At 39.5% G+C, this 27092-nt stretch overlaps 1 protein-coding gene across 2 annotated transcripts; it reads left to right on the top strand.

Annotated features, from left to right (window-relative positions):
* The first annotated feature begins 85 nt into the window (after positions 1 to 85).
* Positions 86 to 26291, top strand: PTDSS1 (phosphatidylserine synthase 1). 2 transcript variants are annotated; one of them, XM_068184402.1, is made up of 13 exons: positions 86 to 406; positions 5573 to 5664; positions 7140 to 7184; positions 9315 to 9439; positions 12480 to 12638; positions 15235 to 15386; positions 17287 to 17428; positions 18349 to 18461; positions 19933 to 19998; positions 22825 to 22924; positions 24087 to 24155; positions 24694 to 24763; positions 26074 to 26291. In XM_068184402.1, exons 1-13 carry the CDS (start codon positions 228 to 230, stop codon positions 26181 to 26183), a joined length of 1422 nt encoding a protein of 473 aa, XP_068040503.1. In that variant the 5' UTR covers positions 86 to 227; the 3' UTR covers positions 26184 to 26291. The 2 variants fall into 2 exon arrangements, with proteins under 2 accessions (XP_068040503.1, XP_068040495.1); XM_068184394.1 differs by having other exon boundaries at positions 26071 to 26291.
* Positions 26292 to 27092: the final 801 nt, after the last annotated feature.

The following is a 27092-nucleotide window of genomic DNA, read 5'->3' as shown; positions in this document are numbered from 1 at the left end:
GGCCCCGCCTCCCCCCCCTCCCGCGCTCCGTTGGTCTCGCCCTCCCGGGCCCCGTGGCCGCGGCAGGGCGAGCTCCGCCCCTCGGCGCGGCGGGCGCGGCGCTGCCCCGCTCGGCTGCGCTCGGCGGGACGCAGCGCGGGCGGCCGGGCGGCCGGGCTGGTTCGGGCCGTGCCGCCCCGCCCCGCGCAACCACAGCCGCGCTGAGACGAGGGGAGAGAGGGGGCGAGATGGCGTCGTGCGTGGGGAGCCGGACCCTGAGCAAGGACGACGTAAACTACCGCCTGCACTTCCGCATGATCAACGAGCAGCAGGTGGAGGACATCACGCTGGAGTTCTTCTACCGCCCGCACACCATCACCCTCCTCAGCTTCACCATCCTCAGCCTCATGGCCTTCGCCTTCACCAGGTGCGCGGCCGCCGCAGCCCCGCCCCTGGTGCCGGCAGCCCCGGGGCGCAGGGGGTTCCCGGGCAGGGAATGGGCAGGGTCGGTGCTCGGCTCCGGGGCGAGCAGGGGCAGCGCGGCACCCGCCGGACCGGGCCGGGCCTGCGGTGCGCTCCCCGGGCGGGTGCTGCACCGCCGGGCGCCCGCGCCCCTGCTCGGCAGGCCCGTGCTGGAGAGCGGGCATCCTCCCCTCCTTTCCAGAGCGGTTATCATCCCCACTGCGTTTCCTGGGAACTTGTTAATCGTTTTGAGGATCTCTGCTAAAGTCTTTACTAAAACGTGTGTTTCAAGAAGTTGCCAAAAATGGGCTTTATTAGGCTATCGAGCAGCCCCGCAGTGACATGACTCATGTAGATGATTTCCCGAGCGTGCAGTGGACGCCAGTGACTGTTCTGTGGCACCGCTTCTGTACCCCACGCTGTGTGTGGCCAGTCTCGGGTTGGCTCAGGCCCTGGCACAGGTGGGCTTAGCCACATCCTTTGCGCACCGCAGGAAGGGAGGGCTCTTCGGGCATCACCCCTGCAGTCACTGATGGCGATACTGCCAGGCATGGACAGGTTTTTCGGGAACCTTGCTTGAAAACAAGGGGTATAGCAGTGTAGTCTGAGGAGTATCTTGCATGTTTTTTTTGAAGTTGTGTATACTTTTTATTGCCTCCTACTGGATGTGAAGATGATTGCATAATCCTGTGGACTAAATTGTGTAGCATGTAGGCAGTGATTCCTGAGAGGTTTTGGCTAGGTAGTGCAGTTTGTTTTAGGCTCATTTAAACTTCTGTGGCATTGTATGTACACAGTCACGGATTTCAGTGGTCTTGTGGATTAAACTCTGATGGCGATGAATCGTCCCCTTGAAAGTGACCTTAAAACATTAATTCATGACAACTCTCCATTTGATGTAAGACGATTATTATTTGTCACTAAGCCTGATACACAGTTCAGTGTCTAATCTTGTCTTATTCTAAGAATCCAAATGTATAGTTTTCATCAGCTGTGAAATAATGACCAAGCCTGGCTTGAGTTCAGATAGGAGCATAAGGAAAAGTAAAATAGTGTAACTGCAGATGGTCTGAGGTGTGCCTTTTCTTGTTTCAACATGCATATGGCCGCAAGGGAGATACTTTTGGTGATTACATCCCTTGTTCTACTTGGATGCCTTCTTAATTCCAAAATCAGAGACGTATTTCTGTGCTACAATGTTTAATTACAGACCTTTGTTACAAGTGCTCCTCATCCCTTGCTTGATCACTTTTCTCCCTGAAGGGCTAATTTAGGTCAAACTTCTGAGTCACTAAGAGATTCTCATCACAATGTCATTCTGGAGGATTAATGGATTGCTCACCTTTGGGGAAGGAATTTTGCCATTAGTTCTTTCAAGCAGAGGACGAGCTAAGAAGAAATTTCAGGACTTTGGAGTCTTCTAGGCCCAAATAAAATAGTTTCACTTCTGGGATGTTTGTTTGCATTTTTCCAAGAGGATTGCTGATTTGTCTTTCCATTTGTTTTGCTGTCTTTCTGACTTCTTCGGTTTCATTTTCTTCCCTCTGTCTATCTCTGCTTCACATCCTGTGTTTAAATACCAGTTGAATTCTCTTTAACTCTTCTCTGTTTCTCCTCAGGTTGTAGAAGGTACTCTGATTTTACTTTCTCGCCTCTCCTCCTTCTGCTATTTTCAACTATTGCAGGAGTTTCATAGATCTCCTGAGTGATATCAGAGTGCTGCCTCTGGGCCTCGTTTGGGACACTATCCAAACCATATACACTCTTTGAGAAACTGGGGAAGAGGAGATGCTTTTACAGTCTGTGCTCCTTTCTATCAGCTTATTGCATTGAGTCTACACTGACTCATGCAATAAGGTGATGTTTAAGTTCATTTTCCCACTTCCTGGGCACAGGGCACTGTAGACTTCCCTGTAAGGTGTCACAAGGGATTCTTTGCTTCCCCTGTGCTGTCAGTTGTTCCGTAGCTCTCCTAGGCAGTTTGTTTAGTAGGGAATTTTCTATGATAGATTCATGCTGATGTTGTGAAGTAAAATTTTATTTTTTCAGGAACTTCACCATAATAGAGGAAATTCTGTGTTCCTTAAATTCTTGTCTCTTCTGTAATTGCTTTGTGTCAGAATTATGTGAAGGGATCTGGGAAACTTAGAAAAGGCTTTTGCCTTGTGTGTAGCAAGCCATACATAACATGAAGTCCTCCTTAGGATCACTGAGAGTAGCTGCTACTGTCTTTGAGCTGACTGATAAGGGTGAAACTGAACTTCAGATAGCATTAATCTTCAGGTATGGTGATGATAATAATATTAATAACAGTAGTCCAAAAGAAATGTGTTTTTAATTTTTCTGTGTTAACGTGGGGAATAGAGGGTATTCTGGTCTTTAAAGCACATTCTTCTAGTGCTTCTGACAATGGCTGCAGCTTCCTTGGTTGTTTCCTGCTGAATGAGCCAGACACAGGCTCCTCTGCTTCCATCCTGTGCCTTGCGGCAGAGGTGGGGAGTGGCTCTCGCTTTCCCTGTCCTCTTCCACCCTAGACAGAGGTGTGTGGCCCTCTCTGAACCCAGAAGCAACCAGCAAGAGTGAGTCCTGGAGGGGATATTTTGTGGGACATAACCATAGGACTGAGAAGGGTGACAGACTAGTGGCTTCTAGTAGGAAGCTGCTGGGTTTTGTGGAAGCAGGAGTAAGACCTGTAGGATGTAGGGCTTTTGTCTTCCATGTCCCTTGATGAATGGGCTTGATTAAACTGGATTATTGTGTTTTTAGGTTTGGCTGAATTTATGGAATATGTTTTTCCTCTTTCTCCCACATTCCAAATATAGTGTCCTAGCTATTTTTTTTTTTTTTTGTGATGTAATAACTCACTCATTGACATTTTTGTAATGTAATGCTCTGGAGAACAACACAAGAGGGATAAAGATTATGCAGTTTTTATGCACTTTGTTTTTTTAAATTTCTTCTCTAAAAAGCCACACAATTGAAAAGTGCCCTTATAAAGTGAGTTAAAATTGAGAGAATTTTCATCTGTCCTTCCATGTAATCATTAGAAACCTTGCTTTTGCTGTATAAATGCTTGTATTTCAAAATCAGAGTCAACAATTCTTGGGCTATGTGAGGAGATGATTTTGCACATTTTCCCAATTGCAGCTTGTTATGATTGCATCTTTCCCTTTGGCATTCCCCAAAATAGTTCTTCCAGGTAAACACTATAATTCTTATACCAGCTAGTGCACAGCAGCAAGTTTCTTGCTCACACCTGTTCTTACCTGCTTCTGGCAAGAAGACTGGATGTCTGTTCCTTGTGAAATGTATCTGCAAGCCAAAATAAAATGCCTTGCCACTCACTTGGAATGAATTGCAGTTTAACACTGCATACATCTTTGTTGGTTTTGAGGGGAAGTGATGCCAACATGACTAGGAGAGCTTTTTTGAAGCTGAGTAGTACTCAGAATCCTGATATGCAAAGGTGAGGACCTTTCTTCTCACCTGGTGCAGCAGTTAAGTGATGTGATCACAATGTCTTTCACTGCTTTGTTGGCCATGATGAATTGATGTGATGCAACTGTAGTTATTTGTTCTATCTAAAAAAACAAAATAGTTCATCCTCTTGGTGGCAGCCATGACAGAATGTTCCAGTGTGTTATTTACATGTGTTAAAAGAGGGATATGGTTTTGCTGTCTGAAGCATCAGAGCTGGAGGCTCTGGCTGGGAAGTGCACTGGATGGCATAAGGTCTTGGGATTGCTAAGGGAGCCAGAGTTAAGCTCTGGGACTTGGAGTTTATAGTTGGTATAAAGTGTCAGCCTGTGCAGCATGGCTGCTGGAAAATGACTCGTAAAGCTGAACTCTGCTGGTTAAAAAAAAATGCTATGGCCCTAAGGCCTGCAGAGAAACCATTTGTGTTTAATGCACTTTTTCCTTCCATACATTAAACTAACACAGTGCTTAAATGGTTCACAGTGATGAAAGCCTGCTGGGGAGCTGTTTTGAGGAAAAGAAAAATAATTTGTCTAAGTGAGAAATATTTTCTAACTGCATCAAGTATCTAATGTGGAGAGCATTTATGCTGTCATGGATTCTTTACTGAACCATCCAGAAATGTGACTGATGCTCTTCCAGGAAGAGCTTAATACCTTTGAAGTTTTCTAGGAATTCTTTTGTTATTGTACTGTCAATAAATAAAGAAATATACTCAAATTAATAAACTGATCCTAAGCACATGCTAATTACCCAGATAGTAAAACTTTGACTTTAGTTGTAGTGGGTGATATATTATGAAATATTCGCTGTTTATACTATGATAGTCTGAAGTTTGTTTGTTTGTATTACTGAAGTATCCCAGAAACTGTCTGCTGGGAAAGAAAAGAAAAGTTAGGTGAGGGTTATTTTGTTAATCTGGCTACCATATTCCACCTGCCCAAAAAGAAAAGGCTCTGTCAAGTTTGCCTCAGCATTCCAGACTGAATTCTTAGGTGTCTCTTCTGGCTATAATGTAACAGTAGCACAACTAATGCATGATGCTGTATTCTGAGTTTTGGCGTAATAGATCTAAAAGCAAATTGATATTTTTCATTGGGTCTTTTAAGTTGTGCTGTCTCTCTGTTACAGATTCTAAGCTGTACATGCATTATTTCTAAAGACTAATTGTAATAATTATTTCTGCCCTCATCTCAGGCATTTGATGTTGAGGATAGGCAAAGGGAAGTGAAGGGTATTGCAAGTAGCACCAAAACAGCAGAGGGAAACCTAGGAATTGCATCCAGGCTTCCAGAGGTTTTAGATTAGGTGTAAAAGTTGCTGTGTAAAAGTAATTTGATGATGTTTCTATAAGTATTAAAACAGGAAGATTTTTTCACTTTATGTTAAATTTGGTCATTGCTTCTACACTCATTTCTAATAATGCTAATGGCTTGCATGTGTTTACTAAATATTTAACCTTGTAAGAAGGAGACACCCAGAAGTGTAGTGTGAAAATAATTCTGTGCAACTACTGTCTTAACTTGTTACATAATCGGCATGCATATTTCTTGTATTTAATTTCCATGTATTCTTTATTTAAATAATATATCATGAGAGCCTTTTGACTTCATCCTTATAATGTACTTTAATACTGTGTTGTCTGTCTCTTTAGGGATGATTCTGTACCAGAGGATAATATTTGGAGGGGTATCCTCTCTGTGATTTTCTTCTTTCTAATCATCAGTGTTCTAGCTTTTCCTAATGGTGAGTAAGGTTTATACAGCTTGTACTTCATATTTTTTAAATGTGAGTTTCTCTTTATTGCCATTATATTTACTTTGACTTCTATTTAAATGCCAGTTTTCAGTGTATTTTTACTTTACTCATTTGAATTCTTTTATATTAAAGAACAGTCTAAAAATGGGTTGTAGTCATACTGAGCAGAGATAAGTGTTATTTATAGCTTGTTATTTATAGTCTGTATATAAGAAGGAAGTCAAGTTCTCAAAATCAGTGTCCTATTTGCAGCTGTGGAGTTGCAGCTCAGATTTTAAGTAATGATGCTAACAGACCCTTAAATAATGTTTAGGAGGACTTTGCCTCAGTGTGTTTCAACAAAGTATAGTTCTAAAGATTCTCAGACACAACACCTTACCAGAAGATAGTGATAGAAATGGTTTAAGTTGCATTCACAGTGTAAAACCACAGTAGCTCAGTAGAAGTTAAAGTTGGGCAAAAGTTTTGGTGGTAGTGTGAGAGGCAGAAAGTGTACAAATGTAAGAACATTTGTGTGTCACTTAATTCTGTGGGAAAAATGCTTATACCTGGTTTGTCTGTTTTGATTTTTAAATTTTTACTTACTGTCAGCAAAATCGTGATTCTTGGGTCAAGTCTAAACTGTCTCACAGTTGGAAGTATTCAGGAAAAACAGCAGCTTTGTACTGCAGAATTGGATGTGTTTTCCCATATCCTATATGCACACTTTTCACAAAGTGCTGTGTGAAAAACTGAATGTCAGAGAAAAAGGAGCTTTATGCATACAGTGGTGAAAGAGTGGTCTGCAGTGTGTGCTGAAAATATTTGTTGAGCCACTTCTTGCTACCTAAATGTATGATTCATCTTTAGATGTTTTCCAGTTTCACCTTCTCTGCTATTCACATTAGCTGAGAGGTTTCTAGTCTAATAAATCAGTTTCATCCCTGGCTCTAAAGTAAATAATTTGACACCCGTAAAGAGCACAGGTGTCTTCCTTCTTGTCAGCTATATATGATGCTCAGTTTGGAAATTTCAGGAGGCCTGTTCGGTAACATTTCATGTTGGTCTGAAGGATAAGCACCATGTTTTTTTGTTAACACAGACAAATTTGTATGGGATGTCTTAACTGGGAGCAAGCTACAGTCTGGAAACCAGGTCAGGACATCCTCAGGTGACACCTGAGATGTGGTGTCTGTGGAACAAACAGCATGCTACTGTTCTGGACATGACTCCATAAAAACAGTGAAAAATTGTCTTCATGTTACCAACTAGCAGTCTCCTTTTTCCACTCTGAAATCTGCTCGTTTTTTTGGTTTGTTTTTTTTTTTTTAACATAATGGAGCTCCAACTTTCAGGTGTGTTACATAATTTGATGAAAAACTGATCCATGCTCATACCAAGTAGTCATATACGATATATTCAAAAATAAATTTTGTGGTTTTTACTGACTGTCTCCTAATACGCTTTTTGTTTGCTGTCTGTAGGACCCTTTACACGTCCTCACCCTGCTCTGTGGAGGATGGTTTTTGGTAAGTTTGTGTTTCCAACTTTTGCAGTGATTTTGCAGGACCTGCCTTTTTAACTTTCTGATAAATGGAATTGTCATGAAGCATAATTATGCATCAACATTGTGTGACTGTTACTTTCCTCCTACTCCTGAGCAGTTGCTTATAATCTGTTCTTAGTTGTGTTTGGGAATATCACTGTAGTTACTCGATGTCAGGATGGTGTAAATGACATCACAAAAAAGGGATCGTTCATTCTGATACTCTGTTTTAACCCTGTTTTGTGCTTCCCCATGTCCTTCCCCCACACCTTTCCTACTGTCAGCTCTTCTGACCCCAGCTACTGTCTATACTGTCTGACTTCTAAACACAGTTGAGTAGTTGTTTTTTTTTATTGTTGGCGAAGTATGCTGTTATTTCATACATTTATTAAATTGTATCATAGCATAGGTTAACATTTATTAATATTCTTGACATGTATATATTCATATTCTTAACTTTTTTCATTAAAAGTACCTGTAAATATCAGTTGCATTCATAGTTCGAAAAATAATTCTGCTAGCTACAAAACTAACAAGTGAAATCCTGCTCCTTAAGCATCTGAATTACACAGCAAAATCATGAGGAATTTTATTTTCAGATAATTCAGGGTTCGCAGAGCATATGCTAGACTGCACATTTGATTATTTTTTAGGCAGACTGAATGTTCCTCTCTCCTGCCACCTTATATCTAAAAATAAGTAGGTTCCCAAAGTAGCTGATTACTCGGCTGTTGACATTGAGAGGATACTGCTGATTAGACAGTACTCATTAAACAAACCTGCTTCTTGGGAAGTTTGGGGAACACAGGTCCTACTGCTCACTTCAAGTTTCACCACATGTAGAGTGAAAGGTCATTCTGAACATTGATACTGTCAGAGCTTGACCCCTGTACTTTTGGTAAAAGGCTACATGCAAAATTAGGAGCAACATTTTCCCCTGTGTAATTTTGCTTCTTCTGGTGTGGTTCATTTAGCTGTGTTTGAGTTCTCAGACCCCTTTGGTAGATGAAGGGCAGGACTGGTGCATCCTCAACATTTCCAGATGCACCCTGGCCTGCAGGCTGTGCTTCCTTTAGCAGGGTGACATCTGTTGCCCTCGTGTTTCTGGGAGGGACTGCACAGGACCATATAGATACTTCCTGTGCATGTGTGTGTCTGTGAGCAAAGTTGCTTTCTGGTGTACACTGGGGGCTATCAGCATGCGAGTCCTGGTTGTAGTTTAAAAGGCCTTTTTAGAATTGCTGCAGTTTATTTTAAATGGTGCATCCATTAAATTAATGTGATTTTATTCACATTAATCTTTCTGCCTTCCGTGACATTGCTGCAGGATACAAGTACATTTGAGGCTCTGGAAATAGTGTTTGTATGCCTCCTCCAAATGTGGTCTTGGATATCTGGGAGCTTGTGAATAATGTAAAGATATGGTCCCAGCAAAAGCTTCATCTACCCGCAGAGCTACACCTAGGACTCAACTTCTAAGAAGTTTTCCTTTTTAAAAAAAAAAAAATCCTTATTCAGACTGGAGGAGAGAAATGGTATTCCTAAATGCAATTGTGTTTCATAATTTTGAGTGGTGTGAAAATAAATAATCATATTTATCTTTAAAAGGTTCAAGCAGCAAATTCTCTAGCTCACAAAAGTAATTAAGACATGTATTAGTTTATAATTACTCTTCATTACCAGCACAGCTCAAAATAGCCAGGTGGCATTATTAAATTGATCTTTATGTTGAAATCTGTGTAAAGCCTTACGGACTTACATTAATGAGACTAAGAATACTTAAAGCAAAGGGACAGAGATAATGCAGTCCTGGATCCTAATGTATCTCTTGATCACAGCCTTGTACTACACATGTCTAAATTGGTTAGACTGATTCTGTTTGGATTGGGTTCATGCAGTTGAGCAGGTATTGTATCACTTGTCACAGGAGAGGATATGAAGGGCTGAGTGCTCAGACATTGCCATCTGACTGGTGTCTCTTCAGCTTTTCTGTATGTAGACGCTGCATATAGAAATTCACTTGTAGAACAACTGTTTGAAAGCAGCTTTTTGGACTCTGTGTTCCAAGCAGTTTTGTGAGTGAACATGATTTTAAAACTGAGTCTTTTTTCAGGTCTCAGTGTGCTCTATTTTCTGTTCCTGGTGTTCTTGCTCTTCCTCAACTTTGAGCAGGTAAAAGCAGTGATGTACTGGCTGGACCCTAATCTTCGCTATGCTACAAGGGAAGCAGATATTATGGTAGGTATCCATGATACTTTAATGTACACACTCTAGGCGTGTTTTATATGAGTGGGAATGGATAAATCTGAATTTGTTGGCATGAGCAGTGCAAGTTTGTGCCTATACTTGACAGAGTCAACAAGTCCTTTGTGTCAATGACAATTTATTTACATTGAAAACAGCTGGTGTGAAAAACTGTCTTCTCAGTAAGCTTTCTTTTCCTAATGTAGGTGTTCGGATGAGTGTGCAATTTGGAATATGATATATGTTTGCAGTGGGGTGGCTTTGGATTCTTTTTGGTAATAGATATGAACGTGGATACTGAAAATAGACTTAGCAAGGTAGTATCTAAATGAAGCCTGTATGGTATGCCTCCCAGATCAGGGTTTTTGATGCCACAGTGCTGCACTCAAAGAACTTTGGTCTCCTCTTGTTGCTCTGAGCTTAGTACATTACCATTGTGCTATGGAGCTTGTTGAGTACGTGTTTGTATGGCAACTGCAGGACTCTGCTCCCTTCCAGTCAGTCAGCAACTGAGCACTGATGCTGTTGCCATTGGGAAATTATTTCCATAGACCATAACCTTGAGTGGCATAGAAAGCCAGGCTTGTTCTTCTGCTCACTGAGCAGCTTGCAAAGAGTTTTCCATATGGAGAACATTTCCCTTCAGGTGAGGACATGAACACAGAGAGGTGAGGTTGTAAAAGGAGGCCTGGGAGAAGGGTGTGAGTTATGCAGGAAGGCAAGCAGAACACAGTATGAGCAGTTGGGCACCAAGCAGAAGAGGAGGCTGCATGGGGAGACAAGAATTGCCAATTGCCCTCCTCACTATCACATCAAATTACTCCTCACCATCTGACCAACATGCTCCCTTCACCTTGGGTTTGTGCATCTGTCCACCATGGTCACCTGTCATATACTAGGTGCTTTTATAGGGCTCATGCCTCATGAGTAGGGAAATTGACCGGTTGTCTTTCACACGTGGCAACTTACTGCTTATGCAAACCACTGCACAGCACCTCATCAGCAGTGGCTGCTAACTCGTGCCCTGTAGCACATGGGGGAATGGAAATCTTTACAGTGCAGTAAGCTCTTGTTAGTTGATTGATAGTGAGGGCTGCGTGCAGGCTCCTTGCCTGGAAAAATGCATGCTTCAGGTATTGCACCTCAGCCTGTCAGCAGCATGTGCTGTGCAACTCTGGGCCATGACTTTGGGTTCTGCAAGGAACCTCCTGTGCTGGTGGAGAGGTGAGGGCAGCCTGCCCTTAGGATGGGGGGAGGACACATGGCTAAATGGAGCCCCAGCACTGGTGTCAGTGGTGTTGCTGAGCAACAAAGGGGTGCTGAAACAAGGAGTCTGTTGGTTTGTCAGATTTCACCTGGCTCTCTTGTCATTTAAATTAGAAATAGATTCTAACTAGGGGAGGACTAGTATTGCTACTGGCACAGAGCCACAGTACAGCAGATTCCCTGACTGTAGCAGTCATTGGAAACTTGGCCTGGTCTGCTTTGCAATCCAGATATTGTCATTTAAAGTTGGAGTAAATTTTTAAAGTGCAGCTGTAATGAAGGCTGCAGCTTGGTCAGTTGCACAGGACTAGCAAAGTTGCTTGGATATAAAAAAAAGTTCAATATATTTCACTGTGTGGCTGGCAGAACTGCAGCTGGAAAAATGAGATAGAGAGGAAAAAGCCCCAGTAAAAATAAAAGCAAAAAAACAAGAGCTATGGAAAAACCCTTACTTTTGGAGTAGTCTCACTGTGTTCACTCATCATAGGTATCGTGGTGTAGCAAGGAGCCTGCACCTTCTGTGGTGTATTCTGTGCTGCTCATGCTGGCAAAGGAGCCAGTGTCTGTTCTCTTGGTGCACTAAAGGTGCAGGTTTACCATCCTTAGAACAGGTGGTGCACCTTTCTCTGACCAGCAGCACAGGCATGCACAAGAAACACCAGCAGTAAGGGTTACTTACAGTAACCTACACAGCTCTATCATCTCACAGTGGGACTTAGCTGCCTGCTGATAGATGGAGTTATATGAAATTGTGCATTCTTCTCTTTGTGGTGGCCAGGATTTAAGTCTTTCTCTGCTATCTCATCTTCAACTTGATTAGTGTTCATTTGCGCAGGATTAGCAATAGTTCTGGCCTGAAGGAGAATTCTTGATTCAACAGCACTGAGCAGTGCTGAGTTGTCACCTGCAGGTGGCAATGTGTATTTTAGGAGGATTGAAGAGCAGAGATTTTTTTAAATGTGTGTTTCCCGTTAGGAATAGTTCAGTTTGTGCCCAGCAATGAGACAACAGCCCACAATTGCAGCCTTCTGATGGCATACATTTTTTTTTCTTGTTGGGCAGTGATTTCTAGCACTTGCTGTACAACATGTTTTGAGAACCCGATTCTTTTGTCACTGGTGACTAGAATATTAAGTAGTATTCTTAAGGAATCTGCTGCTCATCTGTGAAAAAACGTTTGCCAGTTCCCTTTGATCTTCCCCTAAATTTTTTTTCAATCCAAGCCTGTGACTGAATGTCCCCAATATGACATTCTGGGTTCTGGGAAATTGCTTTCATGAGGAAAATAAGACACAAAAGATACTCAAGTAAACTTTGACATAAATAACATTACATCAGAAACTGAGGAGGATTAGCCACTAATGAGCCACATCTGAATACCAGACAGCATGAATGTGGAGAAAGGTGGTTATTTCAAATCAGGACTCCAAAGAAAGGCGAATAAGTATTTTCTGGAGTATTGTTTGCTGGTTTTATTGTTATGGATTTTATTGTTTTTGTTGCTTCTCTGTCACTTAGGAAATACATGCTTCTTCAGGCACCAAGGTCCATTCTATTTCCCTTTAAATGAAAGCTATACTGTGATGGCACTGAGTCTTAATACTGGAAGTTTTCTGCAACAATTTAGAAGGATAAGAAAATGAAATAATGCTAATTTTAATACCTTGTAATTCCAGGCTGGATGCACTGGATGGAAAGGTGTTTCTTCTTTCTGAAGTTGTGTGTTGATGGAGTAATTTTGTTGTGAGTTTTTTTCTTTTCATAACAGGAGTATGCAGTGAACTGTCATGTTATCACCTGGGAGAGAATCCTCAGCCACTTTGATATATTTGCTTTTGGACATTTCTGGGGCTGGGCTATGAAGGCTTTGCTGATCCGCAGCTATGGGCTCTGCTGGACTATTAGCATCACCTGGGAGCTCACTGAGGTAGGCCACTTTTATCTTAATTATCAGCAAAGGTAAGAGATGTGAATTGTTCTTTGGGGAAAAGTGAATGTTGCTAGAAGGATGGCTCTCTACTTCTCAGTATGGGTTTACATTTTAAGTCTTACAAACCAGATGCTGAGTAATTGATGCAGCTGAATGAACAGATAACAGCAGGCTGGGTTTTATGTAAGTGATTTGTTACTTGCTTGAATAGAAAGGAAGTCTAGCTCAGCCTATTCGTGCCATTCATAATTTATTTTCTGCTGTTACGGGGATCATGCTACTTTTTCTACTTCACATATTTCATGATTCAGAGCAACAGTTCTCATTTTTCACCTTACAATATCTGTGATCTACTCTCTTGGTCCCTGTACCTCACATACAACAATATCACGCATTGTGTATAGTCATGCATAATGTACAAGTGAAACGGAGTTGAGGGATCTTCTTGATGTAAACACCTGAACTTAGTCTTTAAACCAGTTTTCTGTAAAGCTTGCTGTCTTGTGAAGGCTTGGCTTATCTGACAAAGCATTTGTAATTTAGAAACAGAGATAAAGATTTACTCGTCTAAAATTAAATTTTGGGTTTGAAAATCCTGGTGCTGTGAGTTCCTCTTCAAAATGTGTTTTTGTTCTGTGGCATTGAAGGATACTGTGTTTTCTAAGTGATTTTGAAATTGCTCAAGATTGGGATTTCACAAGTACCCATTCACAGAAAACACCTCAGCTAGTTACTATACTATTTTTTTCCCTCTGGAAAATAATGTATTTGGATTTTTTTCACTCATACTCTTATTGTTTATCACACAACCCTCATCTTCAATTTGACACAACATCAGGTGTCAAGTATTCCTCTTGGAAGGCAGATTATTGGAACAGATAATGTGTTGGACAAGGTTCAAAACACAGATATGTTATCACTACTTAAATGGATTTTTGATAAATTAGATCATTCAGGAGAGCAATTAGAAACCTCCAGGAGTTACCAGGGCAGTTATATAGGGATTTAGCTGAGTATTTCCTATTAGTATTTCACGGATTTCAGCCAACTCCTTCTTCTGAAATGGGAAACTTGGCTCATGCTCCATACTGTCAGATTAAAGTTGGGAAGCAGGCAGACCTTGGTCTCTCATTGTGAGAAAGCAGCTAGAGAGCCTTAGAGGCTGTCAGGCTAACACCTGTGCTCTGGGTTTTGCTGCCTCATTATATGTAACTTCTGGTGTCTTTGCCTGGACTGACATTTGTAGGCTATCACCCCTCTCAGGCTAAATTAATTAAAAATATGAAAGGGAAACTTTAGCAGGACAATGAACAACACTGTATCACTTGAGTCCTGAAGAAAAACTCAAATTTACTGTCTTGTAAAGGTTGAAATCCACAACATAGCTTTGTCAAAGAAAAACAACTGCTTTTGATACACTTTTGCAAGAGTTTTCACAGGAATTGTCATTGCCAGTATTAGTCACTGTAATGCACTCTAAATGAGCCAGCATTCATTCCTGTTGTATACAGAAAACATTCTTGTTCCTTTTCTCAAATCTGATTTTTTTCAGTACTTTATGCTTGCATCTCTGAACAAGAGATACTTTATTACAAAATCATACCAATAATCTTCCACAGTCACAGTGTACATACATTAACTGACAAGAATTGCACTGTTTTTGTGGAGGTACATTCTTTAGTTTGCTATGTATTTTGTTAATTATCTCCTTGAGTATTGCAGAGGGACTGCTTAACACATGGCTGTCTTGATTTCCTATCCATAGGTAACTTTCTGTTACAGTCTGTTTTTTGGATTGTAGTGATTTTTCTCATAGAATAAAAGAATAAAATTATTTTTCTTAAAGGAGAAAGAGAGGCAGGGAATCCGTTTCTAGCTCTTGGTAAAATATATTTATATCTTGCCTTAACTTTGGCCAGTTGTTCCCCTCACTGCATCAATAGAGTGGAATGTCCTCTTAACTTCTTGAGCCATTCTGTGTTAAGTATAGCAGCAAAGCTTGCTGAAATGTTATCTGAAATGTTGTTGAACTCTTAATTTTTTTACAGTCACTAAATTTCCTGAAAATAGAATTTTCAAATAAAGAAGTTCTGTGTCCTGAACACCACCATGCTTTAGTACTGACAGCTTTTATAAATGCATCCATTTTACTTGCTGCATCTTGTTGCTGGTTTAGAAAACATACTAGTTAAAACTATTCAGCAAAAACAAAACAAAGATTCTCTTAATTTTCTTTTTTAAAGCACAAACCACCTTATTTCATGCAAGAAACGCAGTAGTTCTGCTTGTTTCATACATTTCTATTAATGTATCGTGTATCATCTTTGAGAGGCCAACCGCTGCGTGGTGTCCTTATTTACAGCATAGCCTCAACAGGAAGCAGTGAGAAGGAACTTTCTGATGCATTGTGGGGTTCTGTTCAAGGACTTCTGAAGTTAATGGAAGGATGTCCATCAAATTTCAGTGGCTGTGGCTCATGCCCTTGAAGTATGCTGTGTACTGAAATGCTGATTTTTGAATGTGTACTTGAAAAGTGAATTTATATTAACTCTGTGCTGTTACTCACTCAGAATCTTTTTACTGTATTCTATAGCTCTTCTTCATGCACCTTCTGCCTAATTTTGCTGAATGCTGGTGGGATCAAGTCATTTTGGACATCCTGCTTTGTAACGGGGGTGGCATCTGGTTGGGCATGGTAGTTTGTCGTTTCTTGGAGATGAGGACCTATCACTGGGCAAGCTTCAAGTAGGTCTAAATTAAATCTTGATAAACATTGTTTTGCATGTGTAAAAATAGCATAGGATCTGCCTGGGCTAACAGTGCTGTAATTTTATTTTCAATGTTAAATATCAATGTTATAGTAATGTTCTTGTACAGCATATGTTTGTAAATGTGTATATATGATTTTCCTTTGCAATTTTAAGTTACAAGCATTGATGCCAATGGACAATAAAAAATAGTAAAGCTATTTGCATTTTCAGTTTATTTTGTATACATAAAACTTTGAGGAAGTCAGGGAGCAAAACCAATTGTGATTATTTTCTCATCACACGTTTTTGAACTCGATTTGGGCTCACCTTGGTGATGCATTAGTGTGGCAATCTGTCAGCACTAGCTGTAACTGCAGCAGGGGCATGGGGCTGATGTACCTGTGCTGTGAATTGCCTTACCTCATTGCTGACCTTCTAAAAGAAATAGAGTAATCGTAAAACAAAGAGGCATTTGTTGTGCAAAAGGGCAACAGCTCATAGCCTAGCATGTCAGTTCCTAGCTGTCCAGATGGTTTCTTCCATAGCTTTTTGCCCCTCTCCTGCCTTCTTCCCTGCTAGCTGGTAGCAAGCATGGTTATCTGCACATTACCAGTGGTGTAGGTAAAACAGGGTCAAGTGCAGTGAATTGCCTTGAGAGGTGGAAAGGAACTCAGATCTTGACTTCCAAATGTGTACCTTGTGTGAATTTCTGTACTGCTTTCTTTTTTTACTCACAGATTTGTTAATTACTCTAAGAACCATCCAGCCTTTAGACTGAATTCAGTTGTCCTGCATTTCTATCAGAGTTGATGCTCTTTCTGTTTTTAGAGAGTTCACTGAAAGTTTAAATAGCAGACTATCTATGGCACAACTAGTCTTTACTGTCTTTGTGGAATAATTTTTCCTCATGTTCTTTTAAATGCATGAGTAGATTTTTCTGACCTTTAACATGAAGGTGCTGCTTCATGAGAATGAGAAGCTTTTGCTTGTGCCCTTTTAGTTTCTTTTTTTTTCCATTTAATAAATACAGATCTTAAAGTTTACAAGATTCTCCCTAATCTAAGCTTTCTCCAGCCTAGAAGAACACCAATATTGGAAGTATCAAATCTGAGGTTTTTTTGGGTTTTTTTTTTTGATCCAGAAGGGCCAAAGGTGAAAACTGGCTTCTAGTCCTGCTAGTCTTGCTTCAGAAGAGGAAGCACTGAGTATTTCTTAGATTCTGTGTCCTTTGGATGCTGTTGCTCATCTGAATAAATATTATGAAAAGCAAGAATCAGTAACACATCAGATGAGCCTGCATTAAAATCCCCTTTCAAAATGGAATTTAAATGCTTTCCAACTTTAAACAGTGTTATCACACCTCTCTAGGAGGTCCACATACATCTGACATCAGAACAGCAGGGCTTATGTGTGCTGGAGGTGTAGTATTATTAAACCTGTGGAGGCAGTCCCTGATACAAATAATGAGTAATGTATCTGACAGATTCTTGAAGGATTGAAGTCAGTGAGCTCTATAACAAGGAATGTTTGGGGTAAGAGCAGTGGCAGCATAAACTAGGAAGAAATAACCTCTAGATTTTCCAAGGAAGTTGCAGAATTGCTGTCCTCGTTTCTTTGTGAAGAGAATGCTAAATGTGTTTTGTAGTTAGTTACTGAGTTATTGACTGAGGATAGAGAAGACTTGTGTAGGAGACTATGCACCTTGACTGAAATGCTTAATAGATTATTTTTCTGAATTCCCCCTTGCCTGGTACATAGTTGTGTCTGAGAAGATCTCTGCTGTTGCTCAAAAAAAGTGATTGTTCCTCAGAAGCATCAGTAACAGGGCTATTGCTTTCTTGTTTTTTCCTTCTGGCATATTCCTTGTATTTACTCCAGCCATTATTTTTTTCCAGGGACATTCACACAACAACAGGGAAAATCAAAAGAGCTGTATTACAGTTCACCCCAGCCAGCTGGACCTATGTCCGCTGGTTTGACCCAAAGTCTTCATTTCAGAGAGTGGCTGGAGTCTACCTTTTCATGATTATTTGGCAGGTAAGAAATAAATTCTGTGAAATCAAAGCTGCCATCAGCTCAATTACTTGTTGGCTCTGTTGGACTAAAAAATATTCTGATGGAATGTATGTCTGTTACTGAAGTACACAGTTAAATGAATTGGTAATGTGGAATTTGAAAGGGCACTTCCATGGGAGTTATGTGGTAGTTCAGGAGTGTAATTACAGAATCTTTGGAAAAAGCCAAATGTTACAGATAGCTGTATTGGCTTTTTGCAATTGACACAGATATAAAAACTGCTAGACAGTGGGTTTTGAGTGGTGGAAATTGAATTTATTTTGGTTTTGTTGTGTTGATGTGGCAGGGGATTATTTATTTAGTTTATGTGCGGAGGTGTTTATTTATTTGTTTGTTTTGCTTTGCTTGGATTTTTTTCCTTTCCCATTGACTGTTGAATGGATCAGTGATACTCAGAATACTGTCATTGATCCAGCAAGACTATAATGTGTCACAAATGCTTTAAAAACTGAAAACTAAAACGTTTGTAATTGAAAAAAAAATCTTAATTTAGTGTTTTAAAGGAAACTCATAAATATTTTATATAGTTGTTTGACGTTTGGGGTTTTTTTAAAATATATGATCTCTTCTGCTTCTCTCCCAAAATTGCCTTGGTCATTTGTAATTGATTTAGGATATGCAAGCTATCAGAACGCCTCTACAGGGTGAATTAGTGTCTGGTCCCTTAATGAGTTTTGGGAAAGAGAGCAAATACTTTGACAGAGATTTCTGGGGGAGAATTTTTTTTGTTTTACTAGTATATTACTTGCTTGTCCTAGCAAAAGACAGAAAAAGAATTCCTTATGTTTTAGTTTCCATATTAGTCTTTGCACGTTTTCTGTACTAACTCATTAGGAGTTACGTAAGTTGAACACTATTAACTAGCTTTTTTTTTGATCTAGCTAACTGAGTTGAACACATTCTTTTTGAAACATATCTTTGTGTTCCAAGCAAGCCACCCTTTAAGCTGGGGGAGAATTCTCTTCATAGGAATCATTACAGCACCCACTGTAAGGTAATTTTTTTGCTTCAATGTTTTTTTTTTCAGTTTAAAGTAGCTTAACTTCTAGGCATCCAAGAACTACATATAGTTTGTGAATAAGTATGGCACATTTCACAAAATATATGCTTTTGCCACCATGAAATGCAAAACAATCATCTCTTGTCAATAAAATGTATTTCCTGACAAATAAACTAATGAGGTAAAATGTACATAACAACTGTGTTGCCATAGGGATGCAGAGCCAGTCTGCTCCTTCTCCTGTTTGTGTAGCATCTCCCTGTTTTGGGAGTTAGCTGCATATGTTATCCTTGAGGACTGCATGTGAAAGTATTCAGGTTAATGAGTCAGGTGCTCCCAAAAGTGTAGATGAGGAAAAACAGAGCTGTTGGTTTTTCTAACAGCTCCTGATTGTGATTGAGCAGTAGCTTATTGTGAGAACAGAACAGTATATATGCAGCATTAAGAGCTGTATGAATCTGCTTTTTGTCATGCATGTGATTTTACCTTGTTAGCAAAGTCCCTTAATTTTATTTTTTTTCCCCATTACATAGTTGGAGGTAGACAGAATGCACACAGATCTGAAATTAGAAGCAGAGAATTCCCTGTTCATGTCCAAAGTGATGTTACCTTGGACAGTTAAATGGCAGCCATGAATTGGTTCATTCCTCAAATACTGTCTTAAGTTATGTGCAGTGATTTCATGCTATTAAATAAATCACCCAAAACATGATGTGAGCTCTTGTATAGGTGAATTTGTAAGGTTATTTTTTCCTTTGTAGCACTTGCACACCTGTAGAAGTCTTTATTCTTTAGCAGCCCTTGTATTGTTGGAGTAATAACACTTGTCTTTCACATCTGTCAGTGGAAATCAGAAACTGAGAACAGGAACTTTGATTCCACTTCTTTGGAATTCCCCTCTCTAAACTTAAATTTCTGGAGTACAGAGAGCAGAGCAGAATGGTCTCCATACTGTTTTCAAAAAAGTGAAAAATTCTACTGTTGTTGAGAGGAAAACATGCCAGTGGTTAGACCATTCAAACGGGCCATGGAATAGCCATATTCTTTCAAGATTCAAGCCCACATTTCTCAAGAAAATGTGGTTGTTCATAAATAAAAGACGAACTGTGGAAAAAAATGAGGGATTCTCTAATTCTTTTGAAACTGCTGCAGTTTGCCTATAAGAATTGGAAACTCAGTGGAGAGGCAGGAGACAAATGTTGCTAGCCTACTAGTTTGGGTACTTTCCCAGTACTTGCTCTCAGGATTGTTTTCTGTGTTGTTTCAAGCTATTTCATATATGTGATAATCTGTCCTACTAGAATTGAAGCCATCTGGTAGACATCCAGAATGATTGCTTGTGAATTTTAACCATCAGCACTTCATTTTCACTGTAGATATATTTGTAACACAAAGTTTTTTTCTAAATGTAAATATTCTGGGGACTTTCAACTTCACTGAAGAATTTTCTTTTTTCCCTTCTCAGGCAATACTATGCTTACCTCACAGACACACAGTGCAAGAGGGTGGGAACTCAGTGCTGGGTGTTCGGGTAAGTTTCTTGCTGCATTCCTGAAGCACTTGGACAAGTGTTGAGGATGGGTCCAGCATAGGAACAGGCAGTTCCCATGAAGCCAGTCCTTGATTTGTTTTGGTTTTGCAAGTTCAGAGGAAAGGAAAATTCTGAATTTGGAGGTAGAACATGGGAAGTGATGGAATGAGTAAGGACAACAGAAGGAATAACTGGGAACTGCTGGATAAAGCTAGGCTCTTTCAAAGCACCATTGGCCTTTCTGCCCATATTCTCAGTCAGATGAGAAGGAAAAAGTGTTTACCTCTACAGCTTGCCTTTGCTTGATGGTTGTGAGAGTAATGTTTCCCTGGCTGCCAAGGGGGGCATTGCTGCTGTTAGCAGCATCACAGTAGAGGAGAGTGAAACAAGCCGTGGTTATCCACTGTTTCTGTGAGTGTACTCCGAGCCATGGAGACCTTGCAATCTCTTTTTCTCCTAGAGGATACCTTTAAATGAAGAGTTTGCATGGTTGCTTCTGGAAAATGGTTAAGGACTACAGAACTCATCATCCTCGGTCCAAAGCTCTCACTGAACACATTAATGTAATGTGTGTCAATAAATAGATACCCAAATATGTCTGCAGGATTGCTTCTATTGTCTACTGCAATAGAACATTCACCCACAGTCTGATCTAATAGCGGGAAATGTGTATGGAATAAGTATTCTCCTTCCTACTGCTTACTTCTGTAATCTGCTAGAAACGACAGAGCATCACTGGAGTTGCTGTTGATTGCAGAAAAAGAGGAAATCTTCCAGTAATGTAACTATCTAGAATATAATTTCTGAAGCAATTAAAAGAAGTATATGGAACATTCATCTCTGTGGTAACCAAGACACTTATAAAGGCACAAATGGAATTTTAAGCAGCCTAACTATGGGTATAATTAAAATTAGTGCCTTTCATTAGTACAAAACTGTTTCTTTTCAACTTGATATAACTATTGCATCACTCTTGATAGATACAGTAAGTTATGTAAAGCATGAACAAGGCCAATGCAACAGCCCTGCTGAAATTGCACTATTTTCATTAAAATGAAGCCTTTCAAAAAGGAAAATGTGTTAGTATGTTACAAGACCATCTTCCTTGAATGAAAACTTACCATATTTAGTTCTGTGGAGTAGGACACTAACACCCTTGGCTGTTAGTATCCTTCTTTCTCTTGATTTATCACTTCATCAACTGTAGTAGCTTTCCTGATGTAAAATGTGCTTAACCCAAGTATTCTTGACAGGAATAACAGAAAGAATGTATAAGTTCAGGGCAAACAGCTGTATTTTTTTTTGAGTCCTTACTAAAAATAGCCTATTGTTTTATTTATAAAACAATGAGTGTATCATAGCCCCATGCTGGTTTCCTGATGGTGGTCTTTCTCTTCCCACTCCAGTAGTTTGGTTTCCTGATTTTTCACTCTGCAGCTGGATCAGTAAGAATAATATAAAACCAAGAAAGAAAAATAGTTAGTGACTCAAGAGAGTAGTACTGCTCTCAATTTTTTGCTAATATGCATCTCATTGATTTGTGTATTGGTCAGTTGGGTATTACTGCCACATTTTAAGTTTTGGCCCCACTCATCATGCTGGAAGTCACATTAAATAATACAGGGAAACTTGTGATTTATTACTTGCACCAGGACCATCTCTGCAATACCAGTGGTTTAGTGAAGCACACATTTTCCTTACCCTTTCATGGGGGAAATTGGGTTTTCCCTGAAAGGCAGTAGTGCCATTTTTTGTGAACGGGTGATTGAGAGTGCTGGTAGGGAATGTGTCCTGCAGTGTGAAGCTTGGGAGAATGGAACACTTGACGTGATGTTAAGTCTGTCTGCACATAGGTGAGGAGGAGTTTTCATGCATTGCTCAGATGTACAACCTTAAAGTCTCTGTTGAACAAGCTAACTGTTACACTTTAAATTTAATTGTGTTTTTCATTATTTACTTCAGATTGAGATGAGTCAGTTTCCTCCACTTTTAATGCAGGTTTTTAGTGTCACTTTTTTACACTTGTATTGTTAAACATACATCATTTTCTCTTCAGGACCTATACAAGCTAGATTTATTTTCATGGCAGATAATAGAAACTTTGGATTCATAAACAAGTGATGGAAAAGCCTTCATAGCTTTGAACCTGAAAATATGTAAACACCTGGTAGCAGGGAGAGACATGAAGATACTTTTTTTTGATCCTTTTAATGTCAGAGAGGAAAGTAAAAACTGCATTTCTTCCTCTCACATTTCTCCTCAAATCCTCTGAGGCTGTTGTGTGGACCTGAGTTTACAGATAAACCAGAGCAAATGCATGGATTCTCAGAGTATTAGAAATGTTGTTTCATATGAATTTTCTCATATGTGAAAATATGGGAAATACATGTGAAGCAAACAAACTAGACAATTTAGAGATGTAGTAAATTTACATCTAGTAGAGAAATAAACAAAGCACAGTTCTAGTTCATCTATCAAGGGAGTCTGTTGGGTGTTCAGCATGGAAAAGAAATTCATATGTGGTGAGAGCTGAGGCACAGTGGTAGGCACAATTGAAGATTCTCTGCTATTGGCACACACTCCTTGTTCCCTTGAGCCCCATGGAACATTGAACTGCCAGTCAATCATTTTTTGTGTGCTGTTTATGCTGAGAAAAGTACAGAAAGAAAATGACATCTGTCAGAGAATGGTGCGGTTAGGGAGGTGTATGCTCACTAGAGGGTAGAGCTTGTTTAGAGTTGACAGTCTGGGGTCTGAATTGCGAACATGCGAGTTAAATCCTTGGTGTTTTTAATCACTCTCCCCCGTGCTTTCATTTACCCACAGGGTAATTGCCTTCCTTGAAGCTATTGTGTGCATAAAGTTTGGACAAGATCTTTTTTCCAAAACACAAATACTGTATGTTGTGTTTTGGCTTCTCTGTGTGGTAAGTGAAATTTCTTATGTGAAACATAAAGTATGACAAAAGTATTGAAAGCATCTAAATAGCTTCCTCTCTGGAACATTGGCAGCAGGGGATCATTGTGGGGCAATGCTGGTAAAGAGCCTTATGCATGTCCTAGTAAAAACAAATGCTAGATTGCTTAGAACTTACTTAGAAGGGACTAGAATAACTTATTTTCTCACTTCTTGACATAGCAGATTACTGGTGCTTAACAGTGAAACAGACAGTAGTTGTAGGATGCTTTATGAGAGATGATGTCAGTTTGACTGAGCCTAGCTTTGGTGGAGCTTGCTGTAGTGCCTGCTGGAAATGAACAGGAGTTAATGGATAGTGTTAATAGGCAATGTGTGTTGTGCTACACTGAAGTCTTACAACTACATAAACAACACTCATTTATCAAGCAAATCATTCTCACTAAGCCTGTAACTTTCTGTACTTCAGTGTGATTACTGCAAATGCAGCATGAAATGCCCATTTTATAACAGTAAATGGACGTTTGTCTTGCCAGACTTGTAACTCTGATGCCAAGCACATTTTTCATGGTCAGTGAAAAATAAGGCATTTATAATGGGCTGACACATAAATACTTCTCTCTTCTAATTGGGAACACAGTTTGAACAGGTTATGGGGAGTCAGAATATATTGTTCTTTTATTTAGCATGGTGATCTTATTCCTGATACTTTAGAGGAGAAAAGTATTGAATTGTTTCTCAGATCAGAGTACCACGAAACCAAGTATGTAACCTAGCCTGAAGCAAGGGGCAGAGAGGAGGAGAATTTGGCTTTCTCCCAGACTAGTGGATCCTGATAATATACCTACAAGTGCCTACCAACTGCCTTTGTGTGATGACTGTACAGAGTGTGGACAGAAATCCTGCTGGCAGTGTTTCCTGTGGGTGATCTGGATGTATTTTCCTGCTCCCATTGAGAATTGTCCTGCATACCCCATGGTGGCAGGCTCTGTGTGTAGCTTGAAGTTGATGCACGAGTCTTACTCATCCTAAAAAACGACGCAGGGAGAATCAGAGCATGAAAGTCTAAATGCTGCATCTCCAGGGACTCTGAGACCTTGAATCAGCAAGGAATTTGGAAAAAGTTTTACAGATTGTTTTTCTTGTTCTTTTTCTTCTCCTCTCTTGTTTAGGCCTTTACAACTTTCCTGTGTTTATATGGTATGGTTTGGTATGCAGAGTACTACGGCCACCGAGAAAAGGTACTTATATAAAAGAAGTTTGTTTTTTTTGTTTTTTTTTTTTTTTATTCCAGAGTTAAGACTCCAAAGCTCCTAGATTTTGTAATTCTTTACCCGAGTTAGCATAAATGAGGATGGGGGGGAGGGTCTAGAGTGTAACTGAAGTCAATAGAAAGAACTTTGAATTCAGAAGGCCTTGGACAGATCCCAAATTACACTCTGGTTTCTAAAGAATGCTGTCCTCTTAGTTACTCAAAATGAGGCCGTAATTTTAGCAAAGCGTTCAAGAATGAATGGTTAGCTAATGTTCCCATTGTACAGGTGGAATGCTAGGGGAATATTAAGAATACTTGGTTACACAACAGATCATGTGGCAAGTGGAGAGTTCTTACTGTATGATCTATGTGGTGCCTTCTAACTAGAAAGGGAAAAGTCCAAAGTACTGTGTGAATGTTTTATGAGGACTTCTGCTACAGTTTCTAAGTCCAGTTGCAAATGGGAGGAGTACTGATAATATGAACCACCAACATCCCAATGACATGTGTCCTTGTTTTTACAGACCTTATCAGAAAGTGAAGAGAGTCCATACAGTCCAGATGCTTCCTGGCTTCATTCTAAATTCAGCAGAGGTATTGGTACTTCTGTAGCTGTATTCCTGAAATGGTATAATTAAGGCTCAGCACTAGAAAATAAGGCTTGAGAAACTTACCTAGTTTCAGCTGGACTTGTTTTAACATCTCTGCAAGACCAATGCAGATAAACCATCTGCAAAGCTATTTTTCTTTACTCCCTTTTAAATTCTGATTCTTGGAAATGTATTTATTTTTTTAATGTGTCAATTGATTTTTTTCTGCTTTTAGTGCAGGCTGTTACTGTAGTTTTGGGCATTATGCATTTCATAACTGTTGTGAACAGGTTTTCTCTCTGAACATTGCATGTTTGATTTGCTGCACTTTTTTTTCTGCTTGTTAAGAAATAGTCAGCAATGGGCCCTGGAGCCTGTGTTCTTACTGACACTTGCCTTGTCAGTGCAGTCCTGATGGTCATAAGCAGCTTTCTCTGCACTAAGCAAAGGCAGCTTCTTTCTGATTTCTTTTCCCTACACTAGAGGTCAGTTATCTGCCTCCTCCATAGGCTTTTGGTGTGGTCTTGCTTATTGAACAAATACCCGAAATTCACACCTGGAAGTTATCTGTCGGAGTTTATGTTCCAGATGTTTGCAAAATTAAAAATATTTCTTATTTATCATAAGCTTGAAAAGCACCTGAACAGATCTTCTTTATATTTCATACATGATTTTTCTGGGTGTTTATTCTCAGTTTAGTAAATTTGTGGACTTTTATATTTTGGAGAAAAATGATTTGCAGTCAGAATATTTTTCCCATTTATGCATGCTAGAGAAATCTGACAAAAAACTGCTTCTTTGTAACTTCCTGTTTCTTCATTAATTGCAGGCTTTAGCTTCTTACACATTTTGTTCTTGATTTCTTGTTTTGGTGCTCACTGCCTCCCATTTTTTTCTCAGAATAAAACATGTTCTGTCGTTTGAAACACTGAAATCTAGAGGTGTACTCTTAAAAGATCCTTAAAAGACTTTGCTTACATAATTCTTAATTTCTGATAGTAGTATCTGCCACTAAGAAAAATGGGGAGGTATAATTATTTGATATGATTTAAAATGGAAGATGTTTCACCACTATACTTTGCTATAGCAAACTTTGATTCTTTACAGGAATTATACGAGAGTCTTTAAGAATTGCTTTAAAAAAAGTAGGCCACTAGATGGAGTACAAGTATCAACCAATTTGTATTATCCTGAAATAATCCATACTGTTAACACTGTAGCTCTAAAAAGCCTTACTGCCTTTCAGATAGGAGCTTGACAATGTCAACTAAATAAATATATATATGTATTAAACAAATACTTATTTCTCAGCAGGTGCTGACAATAGTCCACCAAAACATCCAGTCAACAGTGAAAGCCATTCATCTAGAAGGAGGAATCGACACTCCAAATCAAAAGTATCGAATGGAATTGGCAAGAAATAAGAATGGTATTTAAAGACATCCTACAGTGTGACCAGAAATGACAAAGAAGATCAGACCTGGCTCTGAATTATGAAATGAAAGATCAATTTTTAAATTAAAGTTTAAAAAGGAGGTGTTGAAGAGAAGGATGATGAAGATGGAGCCATGAGTGTAGTGCAAATCATTGCCTGATGAAACTTGCCATTCACTGATATAAATCTGGTTTCAACAGTGTGTGGCATCAAAAGTTCATGAAGGGTATACTGGAAAAAAATGTCATTTTATCATAGCAGGTACTCCCTGTTTTGTGTTCAGGTGTTGCAAGGTCATTTTTAATAGATTAGTTGAGGACTTCAACCCAAAGGTTAGTAAACTGATAGTGAGTTGGTGTAGTTAATTGGATTTTTTTAATTTGGTTTATTGTGTTGTTTTCTAGAAGAGTATGCAACCCTTTGACTAAAAGCAGCTCTGCCCTTCTTTCTCAGTCTCACAACAAAACTTTCCCATGCAACTGTTAGTAAGTATTTAAAAATTTCATATTGCTTGCTTTCATTTAAAGGCTCTTTAGGCCTTATGTCAGGGTTTTACTAGGAAAGAAATGGGTCCAAGTTTCTTGTAAAGGATGTGAAATGGATTTTCAAGCAGATGTTTTTGTTCTACATTGTCCTCCTGCTTGAGTCATACATATTCAATTTTTAAAAGTTTTTAAAATGCATATATAAAATCTGCTACATAGTAGAGGGCCATGCCTCCTGTCCTCAGTGACAAAGGTCATGTTATTTCATTGTTTTTCCTCCTCTATTGTGTATTTTGCATTTTCAAGTGTAAATATGTCTTTTTTTCATCTGTGCCACATTGTGTACAATGTTTCTTCCTACTTCCTTCTATTTGCTTCCATCCTAGCTGGACCCAGAAATCCTGTTGTCTTCA

The sequence above is a fragment of the Anomalospiza imberbis genome, chromosome 1 (genome assembly GCF_031753505.1).
Source record: "Anomalospiza imberbis isolate Cuckoo-Finch-1a 21T00152 chromosome 1, ASM3175350v1, whole genome shotgun sequence".
Classification (NCBI taxonomy): domain Eukaryota; kingdom Metazoa; phylum Chordata; class Aves; order Passeriformes; family Viduidae; genus Anomalospiza; species Anomalospiza imberbis.
This window is presented reverse-complemented; position numbering and strand designations above follow the sequence as displayed.